The sequence below is a fragment of the Condylura cristata genome, unplaced genomic scaffold (genome assembly GCF_000260355.1).
Source record: "Condylura cristata isolate star-nosed mole 26May11 unplaced genomic scaffold, ConCri1.0 scaffold00011, whole genome shotgun sequence".
Lineage (NCBI taxonomy): Eukaryota > Metazoa > Chordata > Mammalia > Eulipotyphla > Talpidae > Condylura > Condylura cristata.
Genome location: NW_004567112.1, coordinates 8,910,926 through 8,926,036, shown reverse-complemented (window position 1 = coordinate 8,926,036; position 15,111 = coordinate 8,910,926). Strand labels below are relative to the sequence as shown.

Below are 15,111 nucleotides of genomic sequence, written 5' to 3'. Positions count from 1 at the left end.
GACACTTTGGAAAACTCTCTGGCATTTCTTCAGAAGGTTAAATATAGAGCTCCCCTATACCCCAGAAATTCCACTCCTCAGTATAAACCCAAGAGAAAGGTAAGCATATGTCCACACAAAAATTTGTAGATGAATGCTCATAGTAATAGTATTCATGATCACAAAAAGATGGAAACAAGTTGAAAATGCCCTGATGAATCGACTGATATTGGTATACGAAATGTGCTCTATTTATACAATGGAATATTATGTGACCATTATAAAGACTGAAGTGCAAGTAAGCTATAACATACATGAACCCGGAAAACTACCACATGAAAATGTCAGACAAAAAAGACCGTGGATGACGTAAGACATCTACACAGACAGAAAGGCTGTCTTTCTTAAGGCTAGGAGGAGGGAACGGACAGGTTGGGGTAACAGCATAGGCTAACAGCAAAAGGGTCCAGGATTTTTTTTTGAGACAATAAAGCTATTCCAAAATCACTGTGATGATGGTTGGCCACACCTGTATATACAAAACACGACTGCATGGTACACTTCACACGGGTGATGAATTGTGTAGTAGACGAACTGTACATAAGTAAAGGTGTTAAAAAACTAATTGCAAAAAAATTAATCAAGGTGCCCCAATATAGGTTAATTCCTCTAGTCCATCTAGCCTTGATTCAGTCCTGCTCTCTTCTCTAGATGCCTAAGAATTGTCAGGCATACATTGTGTTTTCTAGATCACTCCGTCTTTGTATGCTTGTCAGGATTGTCTGGGAGCCTCTGCCTCTCAGAATTCTGATTTTGACAAGCAGTGGGCAATTGGATAGGTGTTACATTCCTTCATAAAGTCACCATTATAATTTCAAACTCCCCAGTGCAGTAACTTGGTCCTGAGATTGGGCTTTCTCTACTTCTTCCACAGGCAGATGGACGAGTGGCCATGTTTTAATGAGCTTTCCTGAAAAGAAACCTCAGCAGTGTCTCTCAACATTATATGTCCTTTCTAATTTTCTTTTAAAGAAAAGAACACAAGAGGAGCCCTTGACAGGCAGTGACACAGTTCAGACCTCCTTCCATTTTACTCAGCCATTTCTTACGAGTCTACCTCCTGACTTGAATATTTCTTTCTGTTCACCCTTTATTGTATGAAAACAGTATTTATCACTGCTTCCTATGATAGACAATATTGGGACCACATAGGATAAAAGATGCTTTGGTTACTGACATATTAAATCATGGACAACAGCCTCGGAATTCGGCGCCATCATGTTGCATGGAGCGCACTTAAGTTACACTCTCTCTTCTTCCCACCCTCACCCCATTAATTATACATTAAGGATAGTATTTCCTTTGAAGAATACATTAGGAGGAATAGTCCCAAACAGTACTTAGTTACTTATACCAATCTGCAAAACACAAAGACACGTCCAAGTTGGGCTCTTGCACTCACCGAGAGAATCAAAGTTGTGAAGCAAGTTCTCCAACATGCAGTAAATCTCAGGATAGAGGAACAAATGGGTGAAGGTGGCCCCTCTGTGACTTGGGTGGGGGAAACTCACATCCTCGATAACCAGCGTTTTTCGGAATGAGCCCCGGGGGCTGGCTCTCTCGGATGAGGGCATTTTGTTTTTCCTAGAGCAGCATAAATTCCCCAGACACTTTAAACCAAGGATGGAAGGCATCTTGGTGTGGATTACAAAGATATGAGAGCTGGACACTAGGAGACTGAGAAGCTGTGTTTTCCTACAAGTCTCCTGACCCCTTATTTGTTTATTCTCACAGCTCAACAAAGAAGATTAGAGAAGATGTGCTTAAGTGATTACCTGCAAGAGCTTAGGGCTTTTTATACTCTAATGATCAGTTATAACAACAGCTATGACCAGGAACACATGGCTATGTCTGTCTAAGTCACGAGTGCATATGCAAACATCAGGGCAGAGTTGCAATAGCTAACAGAATTCACCTGCAAATATCCCTAGTTTATTCAACAACATCTAGCAACTGTTTTACGTGTGTGTGTGTGTATGTATGTATACATACAAGTTACATATAACCTTTAAAAAAAGATTTATTTATGCATACAAGAACTGGGGTACAGACCAGAAGTGCAGGGAGTGAGAGGATTCACCAGAGACAGAGGGGGAAGCAGAACAGGCAACTCTACTGAAATACACAGAGATCTGTGTCAGGAGAGGTCTACTGTGCCATGTGGGTTGGCTTCCTGGCCGGGGATTGAACTCATGCGGCAGTGGCTGCAGATAGCTTCATAGTGCTGTGCTTTAACCCACTGTGCCACCAGGGAGGGCCTATTTCATATAATCTATATTACAGATTTTATAATATTTACTGCACTACTACATGATTATGTATATACATATATATGATATATGTATACAATCTAAACATGCAGATTGGGAGAAAACAAAGCCTCGGGATAATTACAAGTTCTCCAGTATTTCAGATTTCACAGATCTCAATTAAAGTTCTTCAGCTTCAAGTAGCAACAAATTCAGCTCCAGGTCCTTTCTTTTTCTAGAGGGCATCCCTTCCACCTAGTGCTATAAAAATCTTCCCACCTCAATTCTATTAATCATATGCTAATAATAGTCTTAAAGTTTCATAGGCTTTCTGCGGTTACAGAATCTCTAGCAGAATCACATCATGGAAACAGAATTACCCCATAGGTGGCTGGGTGTTTTCACACAGTGACAAGCTGGCAGGACCCTCATGCCTCAGGATGCTGACAGGCACAGGACAGCCCTGGCAATGAGCAGTGATCCTCTGGCATCCATCATCGAGGTTATACATGGGACAGTCTCTAACCACACAACAGTCACGAGTCAGAGAGAACAAATCCACACTCCTGTCATTGTTCTCACACAATTTTCTTTTCATTAAAACCCTTTCACATTTTGAACACAACAGAGTTACAAAGTTGGAAAGACCTTCAAAAAGAGTCCAGGCTAGTTCTGAACATCACAGTGTGCTCTCAGAAAAGACAAAATCCAGATGAGGTTCTTTGGGGCCCTGGGACTTAAAATTTCTAAGTTCCCCAGAGCAGGATACATATTCAGAAAGCCTGAGTCTACTCCAGCCCTTTAACTTTCACATAAAAACAGCAAATTCCTCAGAGTGCTGAGTGGCTTTCCCAGGGCAACACAGAGTCTGGGGTGGAACCAGTCTCCTGACTCGTGAGCTGTCACAGTGCCAACCACAACCATCCTGTCCTCCACAAGTGCCACAAACAGATGAAGCAGAGAAGGTAAATCCTTGCTTCTCTTGTTAGTCACTCCTAATTTTTATGCAGGATTTGGCAATACCTGCAGGAACCAAAAAACTGAAATTTGCTAGGAGGATTCTAGCCCAATGAGGAGCAGTGGGAATGGAGGAGACAGGCTGTCCCAGAGGCCCCCAGAATGGGGTGGAGCTGGGGAGAAAGGAAGATAGGCCCTGTCGGCAATGGCAGCCACAGGGTGAAACTTCTGCCCTCAAGTCTGGGAATGAAGTTCTCTACCAACATTGCCCTCAGAAAACTTTCTTCCAACATTTTCTTCTAAAAACAGTTTACAATGCAGGTAACACACTCCCTTTGTGTTCTGTTTATCTATTGCAAAGAACCACAGGATACACAACTAAGCTATTTGATCAATGTTTCCCCAAATGTGGTTCCTGGATCAGTTTGTTAAAAGCACAGATGCCTGGAGCCCACCTCAGACCTAACAGGTTCTTCTAAATGTGTTTTTCTAAAAAACATTGTAAAGTGGGAACTTCTATCATACATAGACTATTCACCCTTCTCCCTGTAGAAAGTTCCCCAAAGCCCTGCTCTTTGCAAACTGAGAACTTTTAAATAACTCTGTTTCCATGTGTCTACACAACCTGCTTGTGAAACAAATACTTTAAAGAGAGAAGCAGGATGTACATGTTTTGTACACCAACAACATACAACATAGACATCAGAAAAATAAGACAACTGGTCCTTTCAAATCAGCATTTTCTGCTTTCTTGGTCCCTAAACTTAACCAACATTCCCACTAAGCTGAATCTGAGGGTGCCAACTTTACCTCTGGGCTTAGCTGTTACATCAGCAGAACATATTCAGGTCAACCCTAGCTTTTTTGACATGCTGACAGAGCCATACATTTAGTCCAAGAACCAACTGTGTTTCAAAATATTGTAAAAGAAAAAAAAATCAAATTTCGATACAAGAACTATATGTAAGAATTTGGTGTATTTCATGAATTTTAGGTCAGGGTGGAAATGAAAATAAATGTGGACCATGAATAGAAAACTGAAGAGAATCACAGAGGTGTGTTTGCTTTTAGAGACCATCTGCCTATCTATAATGTGTGGTGCCAGCTCCATTCTATGATGGTGAAGAGAGTTAAGGCTCAGCTCCTTACAGTGACAGTGGGCACCAGAATAAGTTCCACTCTCTAGGTGACCAGATTTCCTAAATTAAACATCTCTACATAGTTGAGGGCAAACAGTGGCAGAGGCCAAGACTCCAGTTTTAAATGTATACTTTAGTATATCTGTTCTTCGGTCATGAATGCACAATGCAGGGGGGATCCCTCATGAAGCACCTGTGAACCCATTCTTCTGTTACAACATGAACATCAGCCCATTGCTGTGGTCCAGGTACAATGAGTCACAGCATTTATAAAGAAGTGTAGTGGATTTTGTGATGGTTTATATAACAAGGTATCACAATGTGCTACACTACAAAGCTAATGCCAATCCCAGACGTTAACGTTCACCCAGGTTTTGCTTGCCTGCATATTTATCAGATATGACATTCCTAATCCTATTAGCAGCAGATTCATTGCACCTAAGTAAACTCTTCTAGGGTGAACTATGAAATCAACTCACCAAGAGCCTTCAACTACATCCTCACCACAACCTCAGGAGGACTCTGCCTTTTGCATAAGGTAGAATCTTCATAATGAGATAAACCCTAAGCTCAGGGCCAAATGTTTCACAGCTATCCAGTGTTCAAGGGAAGGATGCCTGAACTACTGCTCTCAGTATACCAGATGCAGGTTAATTCCTCAGCAAATCTCCACAATGAACTCTGACATTTCTTGGGTTGCATCCTATGCAATGATGTAGCTATTATTTTTTCCCCAGGCAAATATCCTCTTCCCTCTTTAAATCAGCTGCTAAAGTCTAGCTGTTTCTTGCTTTAAAAAGAGAGAAAAATCACCATCTTCAAAATACAAATCTTTCTGGGATTTCATTTTCTAGGGAAATGGCCTGAAGTTAGAACCTATGGCATCATCAGTGAGAATGGGATTTTTTGCTTTTTGCTTTTTGTTGCAATCAGAAATCAGCAGACAAAAAAGCTCAGCAAGTCCATCCAAAACACCTGGAGTAGCTCAAAATAATCAGGATGACCTTTGTAAGGGAAACAGCAGTTTTCTGAAGCTCAGAAAAAGAAGTGCACTGAGGCTTTCACACAAAGACACCCTGGCCCACTGGGGGTTCTTCAGCACCTCCAGCAGCCACACCTGCCCCGGCCACCAGCAAGTCTTAAGTGTGGTTCATCTGCATCATCATCCCTGGCCTCTTCTCTGCAAAGCCCAATATTTAAGGGGTCTTACCCAATCCTCCGAAGCAGGCTGTGATTTTCTGAGCATACTGGCACAGGCTCCCCTCTGGGTAGAGTTCCTCTGGAGGGCCTTCTTCATCCATCACAATGCAAGCAGCTGCCTCTCTTCTCTCTTCCTGTAAGGCCACCCGCCCAAGTCCTGCTCAGAAGGGAACAAGCAGCCGAGCCCCCTCTTCCATAACCTCTCCATTAATAATTCAGATACTACATAAAATCTGCTGAGCATTCAGGATGGAGAGCACCACAGCACTCTGAGGACTGAAGCATAATGAGTTTAACAGACAGCAAATGTCTCAGATTACTCCCTGACAATACTGTCTACAAGCAAGATTTCCAAAGGGCCCGGAGAGCCTGGCTGGGAAGGCCTTCAAGGAAGCAGCCACACACAGGCAAGCATCTCCCGACAGGCAGCCCCTAGCTCAACCACCACACATTAGACAAGGCTGCATCCCCAGTCAGAGTACTAAGTCACAGACCACCCAGCACCACCCACCAAACGGTGTCTCCTCCCAGCTGCCGAAACTTCCCTGTGCCCTGACCTTTCCTGTGTCCCCCAACCCTTAGTCCTTCCCATCCTTCTCACACTTCTTTTTTTTTTTTTTGTTAAAATTCCTCAACTTCCTCTCAGTTGACTCTTCTAAAAATACACCTGTGCCTTAAAATGCAGCTTAAGTGTTGGTTCCTCCATCATGGCTTCCAGAATCACTCCAACTGGAATGGGTTTCTCCCTTTAGCACTAGATGAATTCCTATAGCTTATCCCCGAGTGGCAATTCAGGTACACACTGTAGCCTGCCTTGTAATATGCTTTGGGGGAGGCTCTCTTATCTCCCCTACTGGCTACTACGCTTCTAGAGGGCACAAAGTGTGCCTTAGTCACTCAATATATTTCCTTCTACCCAAATAGGTGCCCACTGCACCTATTTGACAATTAGGCATAAGAAGTCACTGTGAATTATGAGTACCCAATACTTAAATAAAAGGCAAAGCACAAAGCACAGTTTGGTCATTAGTAATTGTCTTAACAGGATATGAAAATCTGCACTTTCTGTACAATTAGTCTGAGAATTCTTATTCCCACCCTTACATCTGCAGGATGTGACTCTTCTCCTGCTGGTCACAGCTCAGCTCAGTGCCCCTGAGCTGGGAGGCACTAAGTGACAGGTGCACGCCTGAGTGGCCCTGGCCAGCTGTGGCCACAGGAAGCAGGCCCAGTGATTGCTGATTAGGAGACAGGCCATCCCTGCTGATTGGATAAATAGCTGAGCATAGATGCAGAAGCCCAGTGTCAGTGTTTCCCTGCCCCTCTGGTGGGCTCAGAGAAGGTGTGAGGTAGTGCCAGCTTCCCCACAGGCCCTCCCAGGAGAGAGAATGCAAAGGAAGTGTTTCTAAAGGCACAGTTCGATGTATTAATAATTCCTCTATGTCCATGCATAATAGCTCCAATTCACTCTGGCCAACCTCACGGTCACTGTCATCTCTTCGAGGCTCTTGCTTACTAGTGCTTCTTCTTGTCATTCACCTCAGGACCCCTTTGCCACCAGAAGTAGGGGAGGCAGACAAGAGCGATCAGTGGAGATTTGCTACAGTGTTAGGCTTTCTCCCAGCCTTTGTGTAAAGCTAATCTCTTCCTCTACAGTGTACTAAGCACCTAGAACATGCCCAGGGGCAGCTGCCTTCATGATTAATAAGAACAAGGCCCCCAAGAGCACATACCTTAGGGGGAGACATGGTGGTGTGTATGCCTACCTCTAGTGCAATTTGTGAATATCACCCCCCCCCCCAGACAGTTGCAGCAATAAAAAACTAATGGTTGGTTTAGAAATGTTGGATGACATCAGGGACTTTTCTGTCTTAGTGAAAGATAATGTGTTTAAGAAAGAGAAAAGGCTATTTCACGTTTCAGAGAGACAGGTGTGTGCACTTCACTTCCTTCCTAACATTGGTTCACAAGTCTTTCCCTCTCTGAGTCGCAGGCCCGGGTGTCAGAGCTGGCCCCCTGCGTGCTCAGTGCCACCTCCAGTATTATGAGACGGAGTCAAATGGTGGTGCTCGGACCGTGGACAATGTGATATTCGCTTTGGACCGCAAAGAGAAAGCTTACGAGGAAAACAAGAGAATTAGGGCAAGGCAGAAAAGAATAATCCAGAGGCTGCTTATTCAGGTCACACATGATGAAGGAAGGGAGCTCAGAGGACACAGATAAGGCTTTGAGAAGACCCTCTTGAGCCGATCTAGCCCTGGGTTACGAGAGAAATAACAGCGTGCTGTCTTTGAGCCAAAAGACACATCTCCAGAAAGCCTGCGTAGCCATTCCTTCAAGACTGGCAGAACGCAGGGAAGTAGACACGCATCCATGAGGGAACTAGACACGCATCCTCGAGGGAAGTAGACACGCATCCACGAAGAAACTAGACAGACATCCACAAACACCACATGTGGGTTAACTATTAACAGCCACGCTCAGCACTGGTGGTGTACTTCACAACCACAAATGAGCTCATCGTGCCTGCATCCTGTGAGAGGAGAGGGTGGTTCACGCGTCACAGTTCAGCCGAGAAACGAGAGCCAGGAGGATACCAGGTCCCTGGAAAGAAAACCCACAGTCTGAGCTTGGTGCCGGCAGAGAACCTAAACTCTCCAGGGGCCAGTGGAAGGCCAGCCTATGAATGAAAGATGCCTTTGGCTCTTTGGAATTCGGGGTTGCAACATTTTGGAACATACTGCTCTCAAGGTGACTAGAGATGAATAACGTTTTATTTCTTGAAGTCACAGGATTTCCACATTACATGAGCCCAGGTGCTCACCCTGAGCACCGCTGAGAGTCTGATTCTGTCCTTCATGAAACCATCGTCTCTATTCACTCTACCCCTTCTGCCTTCCCTTCTGGTAATCAGTAGTTGGCTTTACACTACAAGCTTAGTTTTGTTTTCTTTAATTAGAGACAGACAACTATTTTTCTAACAAAGGAGAACTCTCCCTTGTTTTCCCACAGTCTGGGGCTGAGCTGGTGACTTTCTACTACACCTTTATCTGGAAGGGACAATTTCTAAGACACAAATTGACTGACTTTCATATGAAAGATAGTTTCAAGCAGAATTATCTTCCTGGCATCATTTTACCCACTCGTTTCCAAAGCCAGTATGCAATGTTAACAGATAATCTATTGCAGTAAAGAAGGAAAATTATGGCATATATATATATATATAAATTTATAAAATTATAGACTATCTATTCATATAATCTTTAACATTAAAAAATCGCATATGCTCTAGAAAGTACATAATATTAATTTAGTACAGGTATGTTATTTGTCATTAAATAATATGCATAAATATGTAATTACTTTCACTTTTTTTTTAAAGCAAAGGACATGCAAAACCCAGAGAGTTTGGAAACCAGAGATTATTCTATCAAAATAAATCAGAAAAGGGAGGAAACTAAAAACTCAACTAACCAGAGACAAGTACTAAACAAAGGATGAAACCAGTTAAAGATATGCAAAGAAGAGTAAACCCTTCCAAATCCTGACTTTGTTACCCACTGCTGGGCAACCTCAGGTGAGTTCTTCCCTTATCGAAACCTCAGTAACCTCATCTGTAAATGGATTAGTGGGAGGAGCTGCCCTTCGTCCTTAGTTGCTCTAGTACAGAAGAAGTGCTCCATGTTAACTCACAGGCTGCAAACTCAGTTGTTCACAAAACTGAAAACAGACAATAAAACAGTAACTGAAGCAGGAAATGTGCTTTCCCCACCTAATGGGAAACGATCCCACAGATCCAGGCAATTATTACTGTTCTGTAATACAAGCCCATATTGCCAGATATTCAGAATCTCCCAAATTTCAAGCATTTGCAACTCATTAAGAAAAAGAAATTGCCCACACCCCTCTCTACAAAACAAAAAACACACTTAAACACACTCACAGACCTACCATGCCTTTGGGGCTTCCAGTCTGGGATCTTTGTATTAGTTTTTGCAAAGCTGTGGTATAAACTCTCCCACCCAGCAAGTTTAAAACAAACAGTGATGATTTATTTCAGATACTGGAGTAATATAGTAGAATACAAGATTTTTAGAAGCACTGGAAAATTCCACATAAAAAGCTCATACATAGGCTCTCCCTGTTGGTGCAACGGGTTAAAGCACTGCATTATGAAGCTCTCTGAAGCCACCGTAGCATGAGTTCGATTCCCGGCCAGGACCCATATAGTGCAGCAGACCTCTCCTGACCTGGTCACTGCTCCCCTCAGCAGTGTATTTCAGTAGATCTGCCTGTTCTGCTCCCCACTCTGTCTCTGGTGAATCCTCTCACCTACCACACCTCTGGCCTGTACCCCAGTTCTGTAAGCATAAATAAATAAATCTTTAAAAAAATCTCATACCTTATCATTGATAAAATCAGATTTTTAATTAAGGTATCTCAGCTATGAAACACTACAAGTACCCAAATATTCTCAGACAATCAGATGCATGATGCTAGCAGAACCTTCAGAGCAAATGTTGGCACCTTTTCCTGCCTGCCCGCTGCTACAAATACACACTGTTTCCTTTCCCCACTAGGCTATTTTGTTTATTGTCTACAACATGTTGTTACTTTTCTAAAATTAAGGTAAAAAGCATAGATCTTACCTATACAATTCAATGAGTTTTTAAAATGATTTCACTCATTTCTCTATCAAGACACAGAAGATTCCTATCACCTCAAAAAGTTCCTTTGTGCTCCATCCCAGCCAACCCTCATTCCCACCCCTCATTCCCACCCCATTCCCATCCCAGCCACAGATACAATTTTTATCACATTTGCACATTCCATACATAGCTTTATATAAATAAAACTATCCAATAGGTAACCTGTTATTTCTGGCTTCTTTTGCCCCACATGTTTTTGTGATTCAGCCACATTTCCCCATTTTTACCCCTCACATTTTCTTTGATGCCAACATCATACTTCTCTCCAATGTGCTGTAAGTCATAAGCTGGGTGTTATCAGCCCTCGGCAAACACTAACTCCACAGACTTCTGGAAATGAAAACTACAATACCTACTTCTGGAGTTCCAAAGCATACTAGTGTTGATGCGTGTCATTGATGGGGGCACATCATGATTTGGGAGGCTGCCTGGGTGGGCAGTAGTTGGAGCTGTGCCAAATTGGAAGTTGGGGGAGGAGTGGTGCTTGTGAATCTATTAGAAGAGCCGTCTCTGGAAACATTGAGTCAAAAGGGAATGGAGATGGGAAAGTCACCCATTTTGAATTAGCATTTGGGAGAAAGCAGAGGAACAGGGTCAAGGAGACATCCCTCTTTGGTTGAAGTGGGAAGAAAGTTGTATTTATTTGACAACCAGTGGGCAAGTGGAGTGAGACAAGATTATAAGCAGAAAAGGGAAACGAGATAGACCTAAGCTCTTTCCACACATCTAGAGCACCCTCTGAGGCAGTCCTTTCTTGTATGGAATCATCCACCCAGCCATATTAAGGATGGTCAATAAGTGACTGCAATAGACAAATGGACAGAATATGCTTACCAAGGGAACACAGTCTCTAGTACATAGGGGTTTGATTAGAACATAAAGGGTAGAGCCATCTGAGTGGCTAGAGAAAATACAGCCTTTGAGACAGGAGGCATAGGAAAGAGAAAGATTCAGTGGAGAGAGATGGTGATAACAAACTTCTGATGTGATAATGAGTTTCAGCTGTCATCAGAACATTCATGGAGCAGTATCCAGCAGGCGACTGGGAGTGCTCCTCTGGATCTCAAGGGAGGAGTCAGAGCTGGAGATGCAGCTTTGGCTGTGTCCACCAACGTGAGGTTGTTACCATAGTAATGGATGAAAAAGATATCACCAGACCATGAAGCTCTTGAAAGCACAGATTTCCCTCATTTCTGTGTCTGCTACAGGACCAATACTTCACAAATATTTACGGATGTTGGACCTTAAAATGAATACTTCATGTAAGATTTCTGGGAAAAATATTAAACTCATCCACTTAGACTCAATTCACTCAATCTCTTTGCAAATAAATGTTTGAACCTCTCAGTTCATTGCATTAACTAAATGTTCCAACTCAGCAGTATTTCCTAGCATTCTAATTAAAGACACATACATTCTATTGATTAACATTTCCAGTAACACAGCATAATGCTATTACTTATCCTGCCAAGAAAGGAAAGAAGCAGTTAAAAACAAAACTCACAGAAGGCTTTGGTTCATCCTTTAATTCATAAGAGAGAATTTGAAAATTTAGTAATGAAATTTACCTAAAAGGATATCAATATGCAGAGAGCCAATTCAGAAAGGAAAAAAAAAAGATTTGAAAGAATATTAGCCCTTCTACAACTCACTTCGTAACTATAAATACACACCTGTCAGGAAAACTCATTTATAATTAAATCTGAATGTGACATGGGCCACAATCTGCATAAAAGTAACCCAATCTATATCTATCCAGTATTTCTTTAAGAACATCCTTGCAGTAGGTATACAATAAAAGAACAAAATGCTTTACTTTTCATTTTCACACAGAAACCAGAAGACTCTTTAAAGACTCCCCATATAGGAAATAGGAGCTCTCAATTCAAATCAAACTAAAATAGCCTACATCAGGATGAAGGGGGTGGAAGATATCAACAGAACAGATGGATCATTTGGAGCTGTGCTATGGAGTGTGTGTATGTGTGTGTGTTTCTAGGGTTCTTTTATTTATTTTTTTAGGAGGAGAGAATGGCTTGACACAATTAATTTTTAAACTCACGTTGTCATATGGAAAAGCAGAGGAGAAAAAGTCTCAAAATTGCAGAGCAAATGGTAATGACTGAAAATGCAAAGGGACAGAAAAAGAGCTTTTTAAGAATAAGAATTACAAATTATTTTAAAGATCTTTATGTCAGGAGTTGAAGAAAAGAGCTGTGAGATACTTGAAGGGCCACAGGATTCATGAAGTGGACAAAAGCAAAGTCAGACAAACATCGGCGGAAGAACACAGAACCCCACAGATGTTAGGTGACCAACCCCCTTCCCTACTTTCAACCACGTCCTTCCCTAAATGCTGTTCCAACTCCTCTGAAGGTTTCCCCCTTTCTGAAGCCTTCCTAATTCACAGCCCTAATCACTTGTCTGTCTCTGAATTGTTACTTCAAACTGGATGTATGACTGAAGGTCAAATGATATCAAGTCTCCGTTATAGTTTCACTATTTCAACTTTTCTGATATAAAAATAATTAATACACCATCACTGGGCAAGACAAGTGACCATTTCCTCCTCTGTAAAATGAAGATAGTAATATTGTCTCCTTCCCAGAATTGTTGCATCAATCAAATGAGATAGTGTGTATGTAGAGACTTGGCACTGTGAATGTCACATAATAAAGCACTCAAAAAAATTAGCCATCTAAAAAGACACTTCTCCAAAGAGGAAATGCAGATGGCCAACAAACATATGAAAAAATGTTCCACATCACTCGTCATAAGGGAGATACAAATTAAAACCACAATGAGATACCACCTCACCCCAGTGAGAATGGCACATCTTTAAACAACTAGCAACAACAAATGTTGGCGAGGATGTAGAGAAAAAGGAACTCTCTTGCACTGCTGGTGGGAATGCAAACTAGTACAACCACTATGGAAAACTGTCTGGAGGTTTCTCAAACTGCTAAAAATGGGGCTTCCATATGACCCAGCAATCCCACTCCTAGGTATCGACCCAAAAGACACAAAAACACTGATTGAAAAAGATGCCTGCACCCCCATGTTTACTGCTGCTTTATTTACAGTTGGGAAGACATGGAAACAACCCAAACACTCAAAAGTAGGTGACTGTATTAAAAAGATGTCGTACATATACATAGTGGAATATTACTCAGCAACCAAAAAAAAAAAAACCACATGCCTTTTGCAGCAACAAGGATGGAGCTAGGAGGGATTATGTTTAGTGAAATAAACCAGAAAGAAAAGGAAAAATACTGGATGGTTTCACTCATAGCAGGAGTATAAAGGGCCAGGGGAGAAAATAATAATAAATGATGAAGAACTATATACCAGAGACATTTTATGGGGGTGAAGTGGGGAGTGGGATCAAAAATGGGGGGTGGGGTGTATTGGACTATGGTGATGGCACATGGGTGATTTGGTGATGGGAAGCCCATGGGGATTACAACTGAGATGGAAAAAGGCACAAAATGATGTAAAAATAAATGATTACATTATTTAAAAAAATTTAGCTACTTTAATTATTACTCAGTGTTATTGTAGAAGCAACAAGCTGTTAAAATGCTCAAAAGCAGACATTTATACAAGGCTCATAAAGAAACTAAAAATAAATTTTTCTTCTTCCTAAAGAGCTAGAACATCTGTAAGTTTATTGGAAAGTTGAATCCTAAGAAAGTTTCTAGGCAGATCCTTGAGCTCATCCTCCTTGTGTCCTCTCTGGACCCTTCATGCTCTCTGAACATATAACCATAAGAAAGAAAATTAACGGACATAGAGGAATAAAAACTTCCCAAGAAAACAAATTAAAAGAAAAGGTAAGAAAAAAAAAAAGGTAAGATAATAATTAGTAACAATGTCAAGTAGATTTATGTGATTATGTTACTTGAGAAAATGGTGTTTTTCCAAGACACTCAGGAGAATTTAAATTATCCTGTCCTCAAAGCTGCCCATGAATTACTAACCTCAAGTATAATGAAAAGGAGTGGAGAATTCTAAGTCCTTTTCATGGTGCATTTTTAATCATATGTATGTGAAACCCGGGAGCTGACTTACCTTGGGAAAAATCCCTTTTCCCCCTGAGGAGACTGGTTCTCTAACTGTGGGAACCCTGGCACCCTGACCATGTGCTCTAGTGTCTGTACTGTTGCTGGCCCGTGGGCATTGGTGGGGAAGGAACACACTCTCTTCATTTCCTTGTGCAGTGACTGACTGGTAGGGTGCTCTTAATGCATGTCGGTGAGATGAAGGGAATCAAACTGCTCCTACAGCCCTCAGGAGAGGAAAACCAGGAAACGCCCAAGAAAAATATGCAGTTGTGGGAAAACCTGAACAGAATTATGACCTTATCTCAGGAGATTCTTCTCTCCTGCTTTCCCTGAAGTGATCCCTAACTTTTCTGAATCGATTTATCTGTCAAAATCTGTCCAAGTACAGGGTTCTGGTAACAAGCAGACTATAAAGGAATTAAGTTGGTACTTAAGATTGCCAGCAAAAGACCCTTATTTTCTAATAGTATTCTCGGCTTCTTTCTGTCTTTAAACATTGGGACAAACATGCAGAGTTCTAAGTAAAATACACTTGAGGTGGAAAAATACCCACTTAAATCCTGCATTTTATTTCTTAAATCATTTCCGTAATCCCTTCAGTGCCTTTGTACAAATCTAGGTCACATTCGTCAAATAAAATGTTTAAAGTGGCACAAAATCAAATCACTTTAATTATTTCTGTCATTTTATTTCTAAACCTTTTCTCATTCTCCAGCTAAGCAAACACATTAATATTCTTAGCAAATATGTTTTC

The 15,111-nt window shown here is 41.6% G+C and overlaps 1 protein-coding gene across 6 annotated transcripts in view; it reads right to left on the bottom strand.

Annotated features, from left to right (window-relative positions):
• ABLIM1 (actin binding LIM protein 1) overlaps window positions 1-15,111 on the bottom strand; it is a 241,769-nt gene that overhangs the window by 154,866 nt on the left and 71,792 nt on the right. For 2 of the 6 annotated variants that reach the window (XM_012723610.1, XM_012723614.1), the window contains exon 1: window positions 5,595-5,764. The exons of 2 other annotated variants lie outside the window; for them this stretch is intronic. In XM_012723610.1, the coding sequence (XP_012579064.1) occupies window positions 5,595-5,685 (91 nt within the window). In that variant the 5' untranslated portion in view covers window positions 5,686-5,764. Of the gene's footprint in view, window positions 1-5,594; window positions 5,767-15,111 lie in introns of those variants that run through there. 2 more of the 6 variants (XM_012723615.1, XM_012723609.1) reach the window with 2 other exon arrangements.